Source organism: Heterocephalus glaber, unplaced genomic scaffold, assembly GCF_053883595.1.
Source record: "Heterocephalus glaber isolate CG9 unplaced genomic scaffold, H.glaber_assembly_v1.0 deba00001481, whole genome shotgun sequence".
In the NCBI taxonomy this organism is placed as follows: domain Eukaryota; kingdom Metazoa; phylum Chordata; class Mammalia; order Rodentia; family Bathyergidae; genus Heterocephalus; species Heterocephalus glaber.
In genome coordinates, this window is record NW_028258317.1 from 44,713,117 (window position 1) to 44,736,193 (window position 23,077).

Sequence of the window (23,077 nt, forward strand, 5' to 3'; positions counted from 1 at the left end):
ATACAATAGTATGTGTATATGTGCTGAAAAATCACAAAATAACTTATAGAGGCAACCTAACAGAGTAACAGCAGATTTCTCCACACAACCCTAAAAGATACAAGAGCTTGGAATGAAGATTTTCATGCCATAAAAAAATAATTTCCACCCCAGATTACTATATCTTACAAAATTATTCTTCAAAATTGATGAGAAAAATGAAAACTTTCCACATCAAATAGAAACTAAAGAAATTCATGACAACCAAGTCAGTGCTGCAGAAAATACTCAAAGGAATCCTAAACAGAAACAACAAGCTCAACACCATCAAGGAGACCAAAGGAAAATAACACGTAACTGCAAGAGTAGTTAAACAAAAGGAATCAAGCACTGAATAAAATATACAACAATAGAACTCAGCAATTACCTTTCAATAATAACATTCAATGTAATGGTATTAGTTCTCTAATCAAAAGACACAGACTGCCAGACTGGATCAAAAACCATAACACAACTATATGTTACCTACAAGAGACTAAACTCATCCACAAAGAAACTCAAGGAGTTAAAATAAAAGGATAAAAAACAACATTCTATGCAGCTGGACGCTAAAAGCAAGTAAAAGTAGCTATTCTAATTTCTGACCAAGTTGATCAAACTAAAACTGGTCAGAAGAAACAAAAAAGGTCACTTCATACTACTGGTAAATTAAATAATTCACCAAGTGACAACAATTTTAAATACACATGCACCAAATATTGGTGCACACAATGTCATAAAACAAAAATTACTTGACATAAAAGAATAGAAACTGACATAATAGTTAGGAGTTTTAGTAACCCTTTCTAACCATTAGGTCAATCAGACCCCTAAAAAAATTAAAAATAAAAGCACCACCAGAGTTAAACCATATAACAAAACAAATGGATTTAACTAATATCTATAGAATTTTTCATCTAACAACACCAGTATATATTCTTCTCAGAAGCCCACTGAACTTTCTCCAATATATACCATATTTTAGGCCATAAAATATTTTTAAATACAAAAGAATTGAAATAATTTCTTGTATCCTCTCAGATCATAATTGAATAAAACTATAAATTAACAGCAAAAGAAATCACAGAAACCACCCAAACACATGGAGACTAAATATGTAATACATTCTTGAACAATGAGTGGGTTACAGAAGATACAGAGGAAGAAATTTTAAAATCCCTGTAATTAAGTGACAATGGCAATGCCACATACCAGATCCTGTGGGACACAATGAAAGCAGTTCTAAGAGGGAGGTTTATAGCAATGATTGTCCACATTAGAAAAAGAGAAAGATCTCAAGTAAATAATGTAATGATGTATCTCAAAGTACAAGAAAAATAAAGACCAATGTGAATCCAAAGTTTGTAGAAGGAATGAAATTATAAAGATCAGAGATGAAATTGAGGCTAAAAAAAAAATACAAACAATTAATGAACCTACCAAAGAGCTGGTTCTTTTAGGAACATGTGCTCCCACGTGTACACACCTTAGGATGTTCCACAGCAGTGATGGCGAACCTTTTAGAGACCGAGGGCCAAATTGCAACCCCAAACTCGCTTATTTATCGCAAAGTGCCAACTGCAATTAAACCTGAATACTAAGGTTTTAGTTTAGAACAAACAACTCTACATTAACATCTTTTGTCTTAAGAAAAACACAATAATGTGCATGCCACAGGTTCACCATCACTGGTCCCCACCATAGAACCACTGGCAAAGAAGATCTCTAAAAGAATTTTAGTGGCTAAGCTTGTGGGCATTTTTGAAGCATATTTTTTGTTTAATAAGATGCACACAAGCCAAAGTTTCAGGCAATAAATAAGAAATCTCCCTTCATCTTGAAATCTTATGATAAATCCACTGAACAGTCTGGCATTTATGGATTCAGAGAACAAGATCAAGAAAAACAGCTGAATAGCCAAAACCAGGAATTTGGCCACTGATCAGAGCTTACTCTTAAGAGAAATATCACAGTATAAGTATAAGATTGAAATTTCAACAACAATGTGCATGTATTTTGGAATATTTAATGCCAAATGTGAATTTAATTCAGAGGTCTTATTTGTTGAACTATGAAAAAGTTGACTGAATGTATGTTTATTGTATTATAGAAGAAATTTTGTTTATACTGTAGAAAATACTATAAACTGATTCTCCTTAAAAACTCAAAAAAGTTGGTTCTTTGAAAAGATAAACAAGTACAATAAACCTCTAACTAAACTTACCAAAAGAAGGAAAGAAAAGACTCACATCAGTGCAATTGGAAATGAAAAAGGTAGAATTACAAGATGCTGAAATTGAAAGAACTATAAAAAAATTTTTTTAACTTATATTGCAATAAATTGGAGAATCTGAAAGAAGTGGATAAATTCCCAGACACATATGACTTAGCAAATTTGAACCAAGAATATATAAAAACCTTGACAAGAGCAATAACTGAGCCAATAAAACTCTACCATCTAAGAAAAGGCCAGGACCTGATGGATTCACTGCTGAAATTTACCAGAGCTCCAGAAGAACTAACAATACTTCTAACTCTTTCAAGAAATCAAAAGGAAAGAAACACTGCCAAACTCATTCTATTAAGCTAGCATTACCCTGATCCAAAACTAAACAAGGACTCAACAACAACAACAAAAAACTACAGGTCAATATCCTTGATGAACATAGATGTAAAAGTCCTTAATAAGACACTTGCAAATAGAAGGCAATAAATTATTAAAAGGATACACATCATGATTAAGTCAGCCTCATCCAGGGATATAAGATGGTACAATATTGTATATGTAAATCAATAAATAAATATAAGACACCATATAAATAGGATCAAGGTTAAAAATCACACAATCATCTCAGTGAAGACAGAAAAGGCCTTGGACAAAATCTAATACCCCTCATAATTAAAAAAAAAAAAACTCTGATGAAAATAGACATAGAAAGATCTTACCTCAAAGTAATAAAAGTCATATATGATAAACTCACAACCAATATCATATTGAATGGGGAAAAATTGAAAGTATTCCCTCTTAAATCAGAACAAGACAAGGGTGTCCATTCTCACTACTCCTGTTCAACATAAAACTTGAAACTTGAGCCACGGCAATCAGGCAAGAGAAAGAAATAAAAGGAATATTAATAGGTAAGAAAGAAGTCAAGCTATATTTGCAAATGATATAGCCCTTTATATAGAAGACCCAAACAACTCCACCACAAGTTTCTTAAAGCTGATAAATTCAGCAAAGTGGCAAGATATAAAACCAATACACAAAAATCAATAGCATCCAGGCATGGTGGCACACACCTATAATCCCAGCATTCAGGAGGCTGAGACAGGAGGATCACCATGAGTTCAAGGTAGCCCGGGCTATATAGTGAGTTCAGGGCCAGCTATGAGCTACATAGCAAGACACTGTCTGAAAAAAAAAAAAAAAGAAAGAAAAGAAGAGAAGAGAAAACAATAGCATTCCTGTACCAATAATTCCTGAGAGAGAAATCAGGAAAACAACTACATCTACAGAATCTTCCAAAAAATTAAATACCTAGAAATCAACTTTACCAAGGCGGTGAAAGACTTCTATAATGAAGACTACAGAACTCTGAAGAAAGAGATTAAAGAGGACATTCACACATGTAAGGATACCCCTTTGTTCCTGGACAGGTGGAACTAATATCATCACAATGGTCATACTGCCAAAAATGATATATACACTTAATGCCAGTCAAATCAAAGTAACAACAGGGCCGGGGAGTTAGCTCCAGTAGTTCTGTCGCCTGCCTCTCAAGCAAAAGGTCCCAAGTTCGATCCCCAGCACCCAAAAAACAAAAACAATAACAACATTCTTCACAGAACTAAGGGGGGATATTTTAAAATTTATGAAGAACAAGAGGCCCAGAGCTAGCCATGCAATCCTGACAAAAAAGAGCAAAGCCAAAGTGAGAGGTATTACAATCCTAGATTTCAAGGCACTCTATGAAACTACAGTAATAAAAACAGCATGATATTAGCATCAAAATATAGAGACCAATGGAATACAGCAACTACCTCATGTACCTTTAGTCATCTGATCTTTGACAAAGAGGCTAAACACATACACTGGAGAAAAGATAGCCTATTTAACAAATGGCCCTGTGAAGACTGGTTATTCATATGCAGAATGAAACTAGACTCATATCTCTCACCTGTACTAGAATCACATCAAAATGGATCAAAGACCTAGACATAGAAACACTGAAACTGCTGGAAGAAAATATAGAAAGACACAGGTATAAGCAAAGACTTCCTGGACAGAATTCCAATAGTACAAGAAATAACACAAGAATCAACAAATGGGATTGTATTAAATTGAAAATCTTCTGCACAACAGAGGAAATAATCGACAGAGTGAAGAGACAATCTACAGAAAGGGAAAATATTTTTGCTGTTAGAGGACTAGTATTTTTGCTGCTCTGATAGAGGACTAATAGCTAGAATAAAGAACTAAAGGGCTGAAGAATTAGCTCAGTGGCACTGTTCCTGCCTCGCAAGCGCAAGGTCTTGAGTTCAATCCCCAGTACAAAAAAATAAAAGAACTAAAAAAAATTAGGCCCAAAAAGCAAATGACCCAATCAAATAGACAAAAGAAATGAACAGGCACATCTCAAAAGAAAAATGGTCAATAAGTACATGAAAAAAATGTTCATCATCTTTAGTCACTAGGGAAATGCAAATCAAAACAACTCTGAAATTCTATTTCCCCCAGTCAGAATGTCTATCAACAACAACAAAAAAAAACAACAAACACTGGCAAGAAAGCAGGGGTAGAAGGAGCCCTTCTACAGTTGTTGGTGTAAACTAGTAGTGTAAAATCACTATGGAAATCGGTGTGGAGATCCCTCAAAAAGCTTAAAATTAAAATTCCAAGGACATCTCTTCCCAAAAGAGTTAAGAACAGCACACTAAAGTGATACATGTGTACTCATGTCTATAGCAGCATAATTCACAATAGCTGGACTACTGAAACAGCTTAGATGTCATCAACAGATGAGTGGACAAAAGAAAATGTGATATATATCAGCCATAAAAAAGGGTGAATTTGAGTCATTATAATAAAATGGATGAGTCATGAGACCATAATGTTAAGCAAATTAAATTAGACACAGAATAAATATCACATGGTTTTGCTTATGTGAGAAACTCACAATATAAATAAATTTAAAAGTAAAATAAGAGATGGCAGGAAATAGGGAGGCAGACTTTTTGGAGATGGGAAAGAAAAGAGAAAGGAAGATGGGGAACCAAAACTGAACACAATGTGCCATATTTGTGTGTGTATGTGCCTGTGTGTAGCAATTCCCGAAATGATTATGTACCACAAACATATACCAATAAAATTAATTTTAAAAAAGAACTCAGAATGAACATTTTGAAAGCTTATAAATTTAGGAACTGGTGGCATAGCTCAGTGGTAAAGTATTTGCCTGGCACACAAAAGGCAGCCCTGGGCTGGGGACTTAGCTCAGTGATTCTGTCGCCTACCTCAAAAGTGCAAGGTCCCAAGTTCAATTCCCAGTATCCAAAAAAGCAAAAGGCAGCCCTGGGTTTATTAGCCATCATCAAACCAAAAAAAAAAAAAGGTATATAACAAAAATCTTAAAACATCAAAGTCTCTTACATAAGAAATAGTCTCAAGAATAACACACTTGATCTTTAAAAAATTCTATAGTTATATCTTTACATGTACATAATGAATTTAAATTAACTACATCTATTCCACTTAAAAGCTTGCCTTCTTGATTATATCAAAATGGAATTCACAATTTCTATCACCATCTCCACAAATCCAGGCTGGCTTCTATTCCTCATGCAATAGTCCCAGCTACATCTGCATGTACACTGCATAACGTGAAGGAAGTTGCTATTATGACCATCTACCTACCACCGTGTACCCGGTGAGGAAGGACCCAGAGGAGGAAGAGAAGCATTTCTCTGGACTGTCACAAAGCTACGAAATGTGCATGAACAGTGGCCTTGGCAGTCTATCTATGTTCAGACACCACTGGTGACAAACAGCTCCCATTCCTTATATGAAAAGTGTGCACCATAATCTCCCTCCAAAAAACAATCCAAGTGTCATATTTGAAGACACCGTCACTCTTCATTTTTCCCAACCATACCATTTTCTTTATAGACACCATCACACTAGCAAACCTCTCACTCTAGAAGTAAAAACTAAATCCAGCTGGGCACTGTGGTGCTTGTCCATACTCCCAGCACTCAAGAGGCTGAAGCGGAAGGATCTCAGTCCAGGAATTGAAGATAAGCCTGGGCAACAAAGCAAGACTGCCTCAAAACACTAAAATAAAATGGGGGTTGGTAAAAGTGAAAAATAAATAAAAGTTAAATTCAAGTATCATATAAATCTAAAAAGTGTTTGTCATAGAAAAATCAAGATACACTAGGATCTGAGGCCAAAGTCACTATTATTGGAACTGGCCATTGTCCAAACCCTAAACTCAGACCAACTCATATTAAATGCTATCATGGGGCAACAACAAAGGACCTCACAGGTGGCTCTGTTCCCCAGGGTTGTCCATGCAGGCTTCATTTGTACCACATGACTTGAGGTTATGCAGTTCTCTGTATCTGTTATTACTGCAAGCTCCAGAACAAGCAGGAAGCTGGATTTCTGCGTCTTGACATAGAAGAGAGAAAAGTGATTAGAGGGGCCGGGGATTTAGCTCAGTGGTTCCACCGCCTGCCTTGCAAGCGGAAGGATCTGAGTTTGATCCCCGGTACAAAAAAAAAAAAAAAAAAGTGATTAGAAATAACTAGCTCACTGAATTCCTAGCACAAGTGGTAGGAAAATTACTGAAGGATTGAATGAATTAATGTCTCTAATTGTTAATGATCTCGCTCACTTAGGGGAGGGTGCTCTGGACTCAGGTGTGTCATAACTGCAGTTCTCATTAACTGTATTGTTACATGTGCCAGGAGCAACACAGGCGAATGCGCCTGGCAGCTCCCTTGTGAGGGTTGCTACTGCCTCCTCCTCTAAAGTTACTAACCCTGCCACTCTACCACGAGCCATTATGCTAACCTCAGTGGATACAAAATGAAAGGGGGAGAAAATAGGACAAAAGGCCACATTCAAAGCCCAAAGAAGGTGAGAGACAGTCATCCTTGACTCCCTTTTGTCCAAATATAGCCCAAAGTCTTGCTTACCCATTACAAGTTCATGATCAAAAGCATGTATGTCCAGTAATTCTGAAATAATATCTTTTCTTCAAGAAAAGAGTCATTTTTCTCCCAAAGCATAATCTGGAAATGGTAGTCTGTCAAAAATGAGGCTGACACAATAAAAAAGCTAAACTAAGGATAGCCCGCTCATCTGAGAAGTCATTACAAACCTTTACTTTCTCTTCATTTTCTATCTTCTTTTTACAACTTTCACCTACCCCTATTTAACACCCAATGTAATATCCCCAAATTCTAAGCCTTTTCTAGGAGAAACTTTGACCCTTAGGACACATAACAAAATGACACATCTTGGGAACAGATGCCAGAAACAGTAAGAAATTAGGTTATAAGTAGCATCGGGTCCAGATGAGAAGGACATCAACACCAATCCCTGCTGTTCCAGCTCTCTACCCTAAGACACCTTAGCAGCAAAAATGGAAAGCCAAGAAGAACCCTTCACATAGGTGCAGGAAGTGCTTCAGCCCACAGCAGGGCCTGCCAGGGCTCAGAGATTCGTGTGGGGATACTGATAAGTCTACAGAAACCCTGATCACAAGCTTAACACTTAGAACAATAATAAACTGAAGGTCAGGTATGGTGGCACACATCTGTAATCCCGGCACTGAGGAGGCTGAAGCAGAAGGATCCCCACAAGGAGGCCAACCTGGGCTACATAATGAGTCCAAGACCAGCCTAAATTACATAGTGAGACCTTGTAAAAAAATTTAAAACAAATAATCATAATCATAAATTGAAATAAGTACAATAAAGTATATTCTTCCTAGGTAAAGTTTTAAATTAAAATATTTCCACCTGCGAGTGGTGGTAGACACCTGTAATCCCAGCACTCTGGGAGCCAGGAGGATCTCAGCTTAAACCCTGCCTGGACAACTTAATGACACACTGTCAATCAGTCAATCAATGTCTGGGGCTATAGCTCACCATGGGTTCAATGCCAGTACCATAAATAAATAAATAAATAAATAAATAACTACCTACCTACCAGATTTCCACTGCAGAAAAGACATGCAAACCACCTCAGGCTGCAGGTCAGAGGAAGAAGGAACTACATGCATAAGCCTCTTTCAAAGCTCTGACCATGGATCTATGACCAAAAATGTACAATGCAGTCCTCAGCACCATACTGAACACCCTTGGCCCTGAGCATATTATCTACACCTTCAGTCTTCAATTAGCATCATTCTTTAAGGGTACTGCCTGGCACCTAAGAGGATAAGCAAAGTATTTTCAAATATATGTAAACCGTAGACCACTTCTCCCCTCCTCACTGGTCTAGGCCACCATCTGCAACCACTGGACAAACACCATCACCCCTGACAAGACTTCCTGTGAGCTCTCTGTCCTGTCCCCAAGAAACTCCTTCTTCACATGGAAGCCAGTGCAATCTTTTCAAAATAATGTCACAAAAATAGCAAAAGAAATAAATAAGCAAACAGCCACCACATTTGCCTCTCCCACTAAACTCCAGCCTGTCGATGCTCCTCACTGCACTCAGAATAAAACCCCTGACACTTTACTACAACTGGACACGCTCGACACCATCTGGCCCCTTCTGGACCTCCCCACCTCTCCTGACCTGGCTGACCTCACTGGCCGGCCTCCTGTTCCTCCCACGCATGAGGTTCAGGTGACTCCCAGGCCTCGGGACTTGCCATTGTTTCTGTCACCACATCTTGAGAAGTCTAGTTTCTTCTTATAGTTTGAGGCTCTGCTTAAATGTCTTCAACTCATCACCCTAATACACCCCCTTGAGAATATAAGCTCCACGGAGGCAAGAACTTGGTTTGTTCTGACTCCCCACAGCCCCTACATGCAGCCCTAACCATCAGCAGGGGGGCTGGTACACAGCAAGCACTCTTCCCAGTTGGTGACAAATAATTAAAATGAAAATAGAACAGGCAAATCCATAGAGAAATAAAGTAGATTCTGGTTGCCAAAAGCTGCAGAGGTGCGGAGGCCAGCAGAGAAATGGAAATGGCAGCTTAATGGATGCTGAGCTTCTCTGGGAGGTAATGAAAGTGTTCTGGAATTCTATAGTGGTGTACAATTCCATGAACATACTAAAAAACGTTTAGGTTACAAACTTTAACTGAGTGTTGGTATGGTATCTAAGTTGCATCTCAAAAAATGATATGGTGGCACACACCTGTAATCCTAGCTTCAGGCAGGAGGATTGTGAGTTCAAGCCCAGCCTGGGCAATTTAGTGACCTAGCAAGACTGTCTTAAAAAATAAAAAATGGTAGGGGACATAGCTCAGTGTGAAGGCCCTCGGGTGAATCCTCAGTACTGAAAAAAGGAAGAAAGAAAATAAAGAGAGGCTATTATGTGTGACTTTGCATGGTACCCTGCACCACATCTTACTGCAATGTGAACTTTTATTTTTGTTTTTACTTTCTTTTTCTCTTTGTTTGGGCCAAGTTCACTCTGCAGAGCTGGTTTCTCCCATACCCGTCTCCCCTGTACTTTTCAGATAAATTTTTTGGCACCATTAAAATAAAAAAAGAAGGGCCGGGGATTTAGCTCAGTGGTTTCGCCGCAGGCTGTGCAAGCGCAAGGACCTGAGTTCGATCCCCAGTACAAAAAAAATAAAAAAAGAAAAGAAAGAGAAAAAAATAATACCAGCGCGCGCGCGCGCGCACACACACACACACACACACACACACACACACGAGAAAGAAGGAAGACAGAGAAAGGGACTAGTAGTTAAGCTCCCGGTTAATGATTATCTTCTAGGAGAACTGAATGAAAACCATGACTGAATGAAAACTGTGGTTTCATACCTCTGAAACCCATACATGGATCTCTTTGGTTCTAGAACTACCCTTGATTTTAAAAGAAAAGCAGAAGCAGCAGCAGTTACCTTAGAACACGACCTAGTATAAATACTTGAAATAAAATAATTATTCTTCAAGAAAGTGTAGTGCTCCACATGGGTAAGAAGAACAACGATACTGCTTTGGATGAAACAATGACCCATATCGTGGACGTTATGAGCATAACTTCAAGGCCAAACTATCTTTTCCTTTTCCAGGACGGGATCTGAGCATAGTCACCTTGGCAAGGCCGGCTCGGTGGGCTCCTTTAGATTCCATGTACGCGAGGTATTTGTTGAACTCCCGGAATTCCTCCATGGAGGGTCTGAAGGTCATTATCTTACAGCTGGGGTTCAGGGGACTCTCTGCCTCCACCATCTCCATGATGCTAGGTCAGCCTCTGCAGAGAAGAGGATATGGTCATCAGCACTGAATTATATATGCCTCAGATCAGGTCCCTTTTCTCCTAAATAGTGCATAACCTCCCTCAGGAGGAACTGCGCTCCTTTAGCTACTTAGAGCTCCTTCCACCATCCTTAGGGAGAGTCCACATCCCTTCCTGTCCTCCTGACAAGTCATCCCCTGCGCCAAGCTCTGATTCCTGGCACTGAATCACTGACCTAGCTCTCCTGCCAGCTTCCTCAAAGCAAAAAGGCATTCCTCAAAGTAAAAACGAATTTTCCAGCAGTTCAAGTTCACAAGAAATGCCACTCCTGTGTTCTGAAAGGCACTCTTTCACTCACACATACACCTGTAGAAAGGCCTCATCCAAGCTCAGCAGAGGATGTTCAACATCCCTAGCCGAGTTGACTCAGCTGTGCTTCCAGCTTATTGTAACATGCCTTCCCATAACAAGTACACATCAATCATTCAGCAAAACCAGTAGGCACCAGCCTACAGGACTGGAAACAGAAAGGGGGAAGGTATCTCTTCAATTTCCAAGCTCACTGCACAGAAGCTGAACAAACTTCAATACTGTCATGTACACAGGAGCTGGGTGTGGAGGCAGAGGTAGGAGGATCGCCATGAGTTCAAGACCAGCCTGGGCTACACAGTGAGTTCAAATCCAACCTGAACTACATAGTAGACCTTGCCTCAAAAAATAAAAAGAAAAGAAAGGAAAAATGTATAAAGGAAGGAAATACCAACTCTTCTGGATGAATCAGAAATGGCTGCCCCTTTCTTAACACTTATAAGAAGTATAGCAGCTGGCCAGACCAGAGAAAGAATTCCAGGCATTAGAGATACAAGGAAGTATTGCAGTAAGAGAGGAGTCTAGTTCGTCTGGAGCTTAGAAGCTAATATTACAGGAGAAGAGTAGGCTCCAATGTGATGGTGCACACCTGTAATCTCAGCATTTGACAGGCTGAGGCAGGAGGATCTTGAATTCGAGGCTAGCTTGGACTACATCATGAGTACAAGACTCTGTCGCCAAAAAATATAAACAAATAAATTATGTTCTGCTACAAAAACATGAACCTAATCTTGCTCTCAGGGAATGAGATGGCTCCCTCAATACATGTATATGAGCACCTGACATGTGCCAGACACACACGAGCAGGGATAAGTAGGAAGCACCAGAGTGACTGCCCAAAGAACCCCCAGCCCACACCACCTACAGTCTCGCTAATCAGGCCTGGGACCTAACAACTCAAACCTCAAATCCTCTGGGAATAACATCTGCCTTTCATTTATTTATTTTTTCCTTCCAGTACTGGGAGTGAACCCAAGGCCTTGCACTAAGCTACATTTCTAGCCCTTAATTTTTTATTTTGAGATAGGGCCTAAGTCACTGAATTGCCTGGGTTAAGCTCAAATATATGCTTCTCCTGTCTCAATCTCCCAGAGTGCTGGGGTTACAGGCATGTGCTACCATACCTGCACCTTTTTTTTTTCTTTTAATAAATTAAATTTGCCTGACAGGAAAATCGGGAAGTGAAAAAATAGAACAGATAAAGGAGAGGGCATGCTACAATAAGAAGTTACAGCGATGGTGATGCAGACTTCATTTACTTAAAGAAAGTGTACACAAGCATGCATCTTACAATGCACTGTGTGGATCACAAACATTAAAGTGCGCCAGTCCTTAGAAGAAAATTATCTGCACAGAGATACATTAACAAATACACAGCAGACAATAGTCTGGATTTTCCTTGCCTCAGGAAGGGACCATGCAAAGAGAAAATCTTGTAGGCTACTTCCCAGCCAGCATCCCTTCACATAAACAGGTGCACACATCAAATGCACAGCCTACAGAATAAAACTCCTTCTAAACAATAAGCACATGGTTCTTTAGAAACATCCAAGCCTGGCCCTTGCTTACCTTTTACAGCCTCATCCACCATCGCTGCCTACTTTACAGCATCCATGGAGGACTGGCTCTAGGACAGTGGGGGCAAACCTATGGCACACATGCCGCAGCGGGCACAGAGCCCTCTCTCGCAGCACACAAGCCAAGTCGCCCTAGCATCACCCCAGCAGCCGAGAATCAGGTAACAGTGCACACAGAGGGTATGTGCATGTTCAGAAAGGACTAGCCAATGACATCACGAGCCACAACTCATTGTTGCAACTTGTCCGAGCTTCCACATGGCCGGTCGGTGCACTGCCAAGGATATACACATATTTGCTTGGATTGGCTGTGAGTTTTAATACATTCTTTTTTATTAACACAAAATTTTAGCTTTGAGTTTTCTTAAGAAAAATTGAAATTTAAAATCTAAGATTTAGCATATAGATGTTCTAATTAAGAAACTGAGATTCTTTTAATGTTGTGATGTCCCCCTGGCATATTTGAATCTGCAGCATCATATTTAGCTGTTTGTGAAGCATTAACAAGAAAAGCAAGGATATACATGTATTTGCTTGGACTGAATGTGATTTTAGCAGAACCCCCCACAAGGTAGGAAATGCACTCAAATGCCTTTCTCAGACAGAGTAGGCCAAAAGCTTGCCCCCCTGCATGAGTGGTCAGCAAATTCGAGAAGAACCCCAGCTGAGAATCACTGCCATAGATTGCTGACTCAGGAAATACCAAATTCTTTAGTGGTAATAGTGTTAACTATTTTTGGTATAGGGATAGATCTGTACAGTGGTACCTCAGTTCATGAACTTAATTCTTTCCACAGTTCTGGTCTCATACTGAATTAGACGAGAACCAAATCAACTTCAATGTTGACCTTATGGGGAAATTTGGAATTTGGTTCTTGTCCAGTTTGGTTTGCTACTAGAATCATGGAAAGAATTAAGTTCATGAACCGAGGTACCACTGTATTGGGTGCTCCTTTTTTTTTCTAATTTTGTATTTTTGTAGATCCCAAGTCTTGAACACCAAAAAACGATTACAATAAAAAAAGCAAAACTGAAAACAGATAGTGGAAGATCATTCCAAGAGGCCTGGACAGTCTTCATTTAGAGTGACTGAACACAATGGGAAAGTGTTATGTATTCTGTGTCACTAAAGTATTGTCTACTGGACATCAACTGTCAGACCATACTTTGACACCAAACCACAAAAGTGTTGCCAAACTTGGTAAAACTGAAACGAAAGTTTCTTGAAGGGAAACAGGAAATATAATTCCCAGTATCTTGGTTTTTACAACTATCTTCCTAAAACAAATCATCTGACAGGTGCCAGCTTTCAAATTTTACTGTGTATTGTACAACACAGTAAGCCGCTCTCTGATGTGGAGTTTATCAAAATGGCCATGTTGTCTAGGGGTAATTCCCTTTTTCATGATTTCCCAAACAAGGATAAAATTATGCAATGCATCTCTGAGATGCCACTTAGCAGAAATACTGTTAAAGACTGAGTCCTGCCCATGGCAAGTGATGTTAGTCAGCAGCTCAACTCTGACTTACAAAGGCAGCCTGTTTCTCCATGTGCTTGGATGAAAGCACAGATATAAATGATCATACAAGGCTAGCGCTAATTTTGTGTTATGCTGTTGGTGACATCATGAGAGAAGAGCTCGTGAAACTAATAATGTCTTTGCCTGGAAGAACACAAGGGCTCCGTATCAACAACGCTGTGATGGAGGCTTTTTTGTCATAAGACATAACACCAGAAAAAGTGATTTCAATTACTAGTTATCAGGCACCTTACGTGTTGACAGCAACATCTGGTTTCATACAGTTCTTTGTTAAAGAAGCAAAACATCCCATCATTGAGTTTCACTGTATTATACATCAAGAAGCTCTTTGTGCCAGGAAAAGCAGCAAAAAGATCGGACAACATCCTCAAAGATGTCATAAAAATGGTAAATTACATCAAGTCTCATGCTCTCAATTTTTGACAGTTTCAAGCACTCCTTGATGAGGTTCAGGCATAGTATAATACTTTACTTACGTACAATAATGTCTGGTGGCTGAGCAGAGGAGAGTCCTGGAGAGATTTGCAGCCTGCTTGGATAAAATTAGGCTGTTTATGAATGAAAAAGGGCAGACATGCCCACAGCTCACTGATATGGCCTGGTTTAACAACTTAATGTTTTTTACAGATTTTACACCATACTTCAATGTACTGAACAAAAAAACTACAAGGTATAGGGAAAACAGTAGAAAGGATGTTCTGTGATATCAAAACATTTGAGAGAAAACTTTAGGTTTTTGAAAGAGATCTTGAAGGGGCCAGGGATTTAGCTCAGTGGTGCCACTTCACATGCGCAAAGTCCGGAGTTTGATCCCCAGTACCAAAAAAAAAAAATGAAAGAGATCTTGAAAGTGGGCAGCTAAAATATTTTCCAAATATAAAAATGCATTTAGAAAATTCAACATTTGCAGACAAAACTACAAGCCACCAGGAAATCTACAAGGCATTTTCTAGCATTTTAGCAGCTGCAAAAGAGAATTTTAGTAACAGATTTTTACAGTTCCCTAAGATGGAGACAACTCTGTGTTTTCTTACTTCTCCAGATAAAGCCAAATTTGAAGAACTTGATCTTTCTTGATTACACTGTTTAGATTTTAGAAATCTGAAAATGGAGCTACTGGAATTTCAAGAAAGCTCCATGTGGAAAAATAAATTCCATGATCTGCATGAAACACTTGAGAAGATAGAGGGTGAAGAAATGACAAAGGACAGCACAAACAGTAGTTCTGAAAATGAAATCCTTATTTGGAATTCTCTGCCAAATAATTTTAAGTCAATGATAGCACTTGGGATTGCTTTTCTTACTTTGTTTGGATCATTCATCTCATGCTTGTGAGCAGCTGTGTTCAGCTCTGACTTATATCAAATCTGACAGAAGAAACAGAGTGACAGATGACCTGAGTGCTGCATATGTTGCTCTCAACCTAACAAAATAGGAGCCCAGGTTTGACAAATTATTGGCACTCATAGGACAGCAAAAGTCACATTAATTGTGCAAAAGCACGCCAAACGCAAACTGCTAACTTTCACTAAAGTCATTTGTATCACTGAAAACTCTGTTATTGTGTTTTTCTTTAAGACAAAAGATGTTATTTTATTCTTTCTAAACTAAAACCTCAATATTCAGGTTTAACTGCAGTGCTGGCACTTTGTGACAAATACGTGGGTATTGGATTGCACTTTGGGCACTTGTCTCTAAAAGGTTCGCCATCACTATTCTGGGACTTCCCAAGACACTGACATCCAACAATGTTCAAGTTTTTTATATGAAATGCCACCATATTTTCATATAACCTACATATATACTTCTGTAGGCTTTAAATTATCTCTAAATTTGTAATGTTTCATATATTAGTGTAAATTAATAGTTGTTGTATTTTCTTCACAAAAAATTTTAATGTTTTATTAGTACGTGTTTGCAGTACATAATGTTTACATCCATCATGGGGAGTTTGTACATGGACATAACACATCTCGATTCTTTACAGCTTTCTTTTTTGAGACAGGGTCTCACTCTGTACCTCAAGCTGCCACTGAGCTCACTATGTAGCCAGGCTGGCCTCCAACTCACAGTGATCCTCCTGCTTCAGATCTCCCAAGGGCTGGAATTGCAGGTGTGCGCCATCACACCCAGCTCAATTCTTTTCACTTCCCCTTCCCCTCTTCTCTCTCTCTCTCTCTCTCCAACTCTTTACAGAATTATTGATATAGGAGGAACAGATGTAACTCCCACCACCTGCTAGGTATCCAAAACGCAAGTTTGTGTTCTCTAAAATCGAAGAATGAATTCTAGGAACAATGGAGGTTAAGAGTAGGAAAAACATATTGAAAGAAAGCTTCTATCTAAGAGAGACGGAAGGGGTATGGGAAAGTGGGTTGCCGGCCCACCCCACTTTTCAAAGATGTTTTATACAGCAAAGCCATGAGGTGAAGCAGATACAAAATGGACAAAACTGTAAGACCCAATGGAAATTTACAAGGTGGGCATGAGGTGGGACAAACCTTGACCAACCAATAAGGTTACAAGTACAGTCACCCAGGTAATATTGATTAAATGGGGATCAAATGGGAAAACAAGTCACATACAAGGAATTTCCCATTTAGAATATCAATCACTGCTATCTATCTCTAGGGGAAGTAGTTCCTCTTCTTATAATACTACCACTGAATTTGCCTCAACTGTTCTCCATGTTGGCTCGGTGAGGACTGGGGCCTTGAGGGGAGCCCTGTCTAACTTCCCACAAGATAGCTAATTAACTTACCTATCCACAATATTATAGTAAGAAAAAAGTCTGCATGTGTTCAGTATGAATGGAAAGTGTTTTTTCAAATATCTTTGATCCATGGTTGGTTGAATATGCTGATGCAAAACACTCAAACACAGAAAGCCAACCATGCACTCCAACATACCCACTGGCTTGTGCTTCTCTAGCAAGTGAAGCTCTCTGAGATTTCAAAGATGGTTCCTGCCCTTGGAGCAGCCTTTGCTAGTTTCCTCACCTGGCAGCTCCGGCCCAGCCTTGAGATCCCCAACCCTCTGACCAGGCCTGATGAGTCGCCCAAGTTCCCACCTGCCTCTCTGCCTTCCTTATTGCAGCTGTTACCTCTCCCAAGTGTCGGCACATCCTGCCACCCGTCCTCTATCAGCTCAGAAGGGAAAGGCAGGCTCTCCATCTCTTTAGCCCCTGGCTTGCAGCCTGGCACCCACCCTGGTTCAATATCTGCTGCAGTAATTTGTCAGCTAATGGAAGGAACGAGTGCCAAAATGTTAAAGTATTCACATAATCTGATAGCAAATTCAGAAAAAGGAAAGCACCAGTACCAAACACAGGAAAGTCACTTAGAAAACAGATTCATTTGCTTGGTTGGTAAAGAATATTAGAAAAGAAAAATCTGAGCAGTGAGAAAAGGGAAGAAGCCCACAGATTACCTGGGTAGAAAAAATATTTGGTACAGGAAAGGCAGCATCCCACCCCCAACCTCTGCCAAAGTACAAGGGTGGCAAAGAAAAAAGCCACTAAAGAGAAAACTGGACCGCATGGTGGCGCATGTCTGTGATCCCAGCACTCAGGAGGCTGAGACAGAAGGGCTGCTTCAAGTTCAAGGCCACCCTGGGCTATAGAGTGAGCTGAAGACCCCTAAACTACACAGCAAGATGCTGTCTCAAAGAAACCAGTAAAGAAAGAAAGGGGAGGGGAGGGGAGGGGAGAAGAGAGGAGGGGAGAGGAGAGGAGAGGAGAAGAGAAGAGAGGAGAAGAGAAGAGAAGAGAAGCGAAGAGAAGCAAAGCGAAGAGGAGAGGAGAAGAGAAGAGAGGAGAAGAGAAGAGAAGAGAAGCGAAGAGAAGCAAAGCGAAGCAAAGAGAAGCGGAGAGAATCAAACAGTTATTGACTACCTAACTGCTGGGCAGGCACTCTATAGAATGAAACAAACTCCTGATTCTAATGGAGTGAAGCAGATGATAAATAAGTAGTGAAGGCTATGAAGAAGAAACCAGAGCAAAGGGAAGGGTTGTTGTTTCACAGAGGAGACAAAGGAAGGCCTTTCAGAGGAGCTCAAACTCAGGAGAGGCCCCAAGTTAGGATTAATCACACAGGTACCTGAAGAGTAGTTCAGGCTGAGGCAAAAGCAAGGGTGGAGCCTCTAGGGCTCTTCAAGAAACAGCAAAGGGGGCCGGGGATTTAGCTCAGTGGTTCTGCCACCTGACTCACAAGCTCAAGGTCTGGAGTTCGATCCCCATTACCAAAAAAAAAAAAAAGAAAAAGAAATAGCAAGGAGCCAGTCAGGGCAGTGTACACCTTTACTCCCAACTGCTCAAGAGGCTGGGGCAGGGGGATTTCAAGTTCAAGGCCAGCCTGGGCAACTGATTCAGACTTTGACTTGAAACAAAAACATTTTAAAAACTGTGGGTATAGCTCAGTAGTAGAGTGGTTGATCCCAGCACTGGGCAAGAAGGGAAAAGAGGTGAGTATGCTTAGAAATTAGTAAGGAAGACCAAGAAGGCTGAGAAATAAGACTGGGAAGAAAAGGAGTTTGGCCTTTACTCTGAGTGGGACAGGAGTGACTTGGGCTCCTCCCCTTACCTTTCCAGTTCTCGGGACTCAAAATGCCCATTTCCCTTCCAAGAGATGACTCTGTCCTCTAAGTACGTCTTCTAGGGGACCTGAAGCAGAGAAGCAGGCTGGCTCCCACTTTCTAAGTCACATTCAGGCTGTGACAAAACGGACATGGATAGAAGCACAGGAACAGGGAGAGGGTGGTTTAGAGTAACACACAGGGCGAAACAGCAGCTTGGACCACAAGGACAGTGAGAAGCGATCAGATGGCCAATTCAATATATTCCAAACACAATTTCCTGACAGAAGTGAGAGGAACAAAAGATTTCTGGTGTAGGACACAGAACAATAGCTCTGACAAGAAACTGAGACATGGAGACTGTTACAACACGCAGCAAATTAGCAGCTATTGAAACTAAATGTCAGCCCTTGACCTAGTCTGCTGACTGGTCTGGGAAGCACACTTTGCCCCTTTTAGCATCCTGCTCTCTTAACCACACAAAACTAGTTCCACCTACAAATCAGGCAATGACAGTAAAGACCTCATTAGCTCAATTTTAGAATCAGACTAAAGTCAACATATGATCATCATAAAACTAAAAATATGTTAAAGTATCTAAAAATGTATAACCCAACTACTTGCCAATACGAAAAGCAAAAAAAGTCTGGTTTTAAGTTTCTTTTCTCTACAAGTAATAATGATCATCTTTGAACATTTTCATTTTCTTTTTGGATTAACAACTAATATTCATTACTCTCAGAAGCCAGTTTATAAATTTTCTGTTCCTTGATTTTTTTTCTTAATATACATTTATGATTAAACTTAAAACTAATCATGTGATTACAATTAAATCCCCAGGCCTTCTTTCTTTTATCTTTATTTCTCTGAGCCAAGAAATACAAGTTTAAAATGCTCTTGCAGTAATGTTCCCTAGTGGAAACCTCATGATTTTATTGAGTGACCATGAATATCTTGATTGCACTAACAAGCAAGAATAAAATGTTTGCCAGGCATGGTGGCACTTACCTGTAATCCCAGCACTCTGGGAGGCTGAGGCAGGAGGATCACAAGTTCAAGACTGTCTCAAAATAAAAAATGTAAAAAGGGCTGAGGGGTGTGGCTCACTGAAAAGCCCCAGGTTCAATCCTCAGTATCAAAAACAAAAAACAAGAATAAAATGTTTGCCCAGGGTCTCACCATTTGTATGCTCTTAAAGTGAGATCTGAAGCTAATCTGAAATTCTAGCATCCAAACTCATAACTACTGTGGTACTTGTTGTCAGTCTCTGCTATGTGGCAAAACCCACCTTTCAACATTTAGCTAATATGTGGACAATCTCGAGACTTTCATGACAGTCTCTCCCCACCTGATAATGTCCTCTGCCAATACTCTTCTCATTTCTCACTAGAAACATAATCAGTCTGCACCACTCCTGGATTCTGCATCTGCAAATCTGTCGACTCACGAAAATTTATAACCCCAAAAACCACAACTTGTGGCACTCACATGGTCACTGACAGACATGCAGAGAGCAATGAAAAATCTGAATAACAAAGCACATCTTGCCAGCTAAGGTTAAACGGGGCCTTCTCCTTTCAGCTCCCATACTGTAAAAGTGTTCTTTTTATGGTCTACTACTTAGTACCCGTATCTTTATGCATTTTTCTGGTGACTGGGCTGTTGAAAATGGCCCCCAAGCATAAAGCTCAGTGTCCTCTCATGTTGCTAAGTAAAAGAAAGCGATGACATGGCTTAGGACAAAACATTTGTTAATAAGCTCCATTCAAGCATGATTTATAGTGCTGATGACTATGAATTCAATGTTAATAAAGCAACAAGTCTATATTTTCTTAGTTACTTTTCTCGTTGCTGAGACAAAATACTTAACATCCAAAGTTAAAGAAGGACAGGTATATTATAGCTCACAGTTTGTAGAGGTTTCAGTCCACAGTTGGCTGGCTCTAAGACAGAGCAGCACGGGATAGGAGCATTACAGAGGAGCAACAGTTCATGACAGGCAGAAGGCAGCAAACAGCTAAGTAGCAAAGCAGCCTGCCTCTCCCTTTCGTCTCTTCCAGGCTATCCGCCCTTTGGTGTGGTGCCACCCTACCCAGGGGGGAGGGGCCCTTCCCATTATCCACATCCAGAACTATGCCAAACCAATCAGTGGACTAATTTAGTAATCACACATCCTTAATCCCAGCATTGCACAACTTAATCTCAGCATCATACACTTAACGCCAGCAACACACACCTGAGATCCAGCCACCTCTGAAAAGCATCACCTATGACTGCATGAGCCTTTGGGAAGACATCTAAACACATGTCATAACACTAAGACACAATACATGACACCCAAAGTTAAAGCAGGAAAGGTTTATTGCAGTTCAATTTGTAAAAGTTTCAGTTCATAGCTGGCTAATTTCAAGGCAGGGTGGCGTGGCAGAGAGACCTAACTGAGAAGAAACAGTTCATGGCAGGCAGAAGGCAAGAAGGCAGTGAAGCAGTGAAGTAGCAAGGAAGCAAGCAGCAAATGGACAGCAGCCCTCTTTCTGTCCCTTATATTATACACAGGCTACAAGACCTTAGGATGGATAACACTCACACCCAGGGTGACCCTTCCCATTACTCACATCCAGAACTATGCCAAACCAGTGGACTAATTTATTAATCACACACCCTGAATCCCAACATCAACACTTAATCCCAGTACATGCTATATCCAGCCACCTTTGAAAAGCCCCACCTATGACCACATGAGGCTTTGAGGGAACATCTAGAGACAAACTCTAACATATATTACATAAGGTGCCATTAAACAGAAACACAAAACAAGATCAGCCAATGAAAATGATGTGACCACAGGCTAGTCAGAATGTAACCCTGTATCTCTTCTAGGAACAGTTTCAACATTCACTTATCCACTGTTCATGACTTTATGGAACATAAACTACTACAAACAATACTGTAACTTAGCTCTTGTAATAAGATCTTTCAGAAAAAGTTGCTGCCCCCAAAAAGCTCTCCCACCTATAGAAGTGGAGCCAGTTCTACAGACCACCATATAATTGACCTGAGCTGGTTCAATCTCTTCCCCAGGAAGTCAAGAAGTGGGGAACCAAGAGAGCACAATGAGGGCTATAGCAGTCACTGACCACTTTCTGTATATGCAGAGAATGAGAGAAGATAAGCAGAAAAGGGTCAAGAGACTGCAAAGCCCCAGACTGAGAGGAAGTGGCAGTAGGGGGAAAGGAAGCAGGCTGAATGATCAGAAGTATAATGCAAGTTACAGAGGAGATGCTTGAGTGTCTGCATCATCACAGGACTACAGAGACTGGGGAGCTGAGACTTATTTGCAATAGACATTACAGATAATGATCTTCCAATCTCAAGAGACCTGACCTCAGAACTAGGCAGAAGTGAGGAGAGAGGTAAAAACCTATAAAGTGTCCTTCTTTCTGAAATAGATCTGACAGTTTGTCTCTGAAGTAGCATTTCTAGCACTGTCCCTGGTCCCTGGGTCACAAATGAAATGGTGTGTTCACAGAACAGACACCACAACTTCCCACTCCCCAGATCTCAGCCAGTGCCCTGAGTCTGGACCCTGACTTTTCAGCCTCCCATCTGTACCACACGTGGCAGTTCCCTGGAAAGCCCCTCCTGCAGTGTGTTCTGGGAGACATTGCTGGGGATCTCACCAAGCGCCTGCTTCAGCAGTCTTCAATCCTACTCCACCTAGCCCCTAGTTTCCATGTCAAATCCCTTTCCACTTAAGTTAACCAAAGCAGTGTATAGCCAGGAGTGATGGCACACGCCTTTAATCCCAGCACTCAGGAGGCTGAGGCAGGAGGATGGACAGGAGTTCGAGGCCAGTCTGGGCTACAAAGTGAGGTTGAGGTCAGCCTGCACTACAAAGCAAGACCTTGTCTCCAAAAAAAGCAACAACAAAAATCAAATGTAAATTTATTAACAATGCCAAATGGGAAAGAAACCTGGTATACAAATACTAAATGTGAATCAAATGAAAGTTTTATTCATACCTATTTGTACCTTCCCAGTATAATCAGTTCTGTGACATAATTTTTGTTGCTTTTTGAGACAAGATCTGTCCTATGTAGCCCATGCTAACCTCAACCTCTCTATGTAGTCCAGGTTGGCCTCAAACTCACAATCCTCTTACCTCAGCCTCCCGAGTGCTGGGATGACAAGTGCACAGCATCATGCTCAGCATTTCTTTGATATAATATTAAGGAAATTAACTTGAATCAGCAGCCATATACACATCTGTAACCCCACACTTGGGAGGCTGAGACAGGAGGATCACTGCAAATTCAAGGCCACCCTGGGCTACATGGTGAGACCCTGTGTCTGTCTGTCTCTCTCTCAGACACACACACACACACACACACACACACACACACACAGAAAGAAAAGGAAAAAAAAGAAATTAACTTGAATGACTCAAAATTCACTTTGAAGTACTGAGTATGATTACTAAATGAGCCATTTGTACCTATTCATTCCTACTGGCCTTCTATAAAAGCTCTTAATCATCTTTTTTTTCTTCAATTACCTTTTGCCTA

At 40.3% G+C, this 23,077-nt stretch overlaps 1 protein-coding gene and 1 pseudogene across 10 annotated transcripts in view; one reads left to right on the forward strand and one right to left on the reverse strand.

Moving 5' to 3' along the window:
* Kdm4c (lysine demethylase 4C) overlaps positions 1-23,077 on the reverse strand; it is a 453,670-nt gene that overhangs the window by 367,874 nt on the left and 62,719 nt on the right. For 8 of the 10 annotated variants that reach the window (XM_087183465.1, XM_087183462.1, XM_021252814.2 and 5 more), the window contains exon 2: positions 10,309-10,468. In XM_087183465.1, the coding sequence (XP_087039591.1) occupies positions 10,309-10,452 (144 nt within the window). In that variant the 5' untranslated portion in view covers positions 10,453-10,468. Of the gene's footprint in view, positions 1-6,561; positions 6,689-10,308; positions 10,469-23,077 lie in introns of those variants that run through there. The other 2 variants (XM_087183463.1, XM_087183464.1) reach the window with 2 other exon arrangements.
* LOC106008798 (protein CEBPZOS pseudogene) lies at positions 1,527-1,960 on the forward strand (annotated as a pseudogene).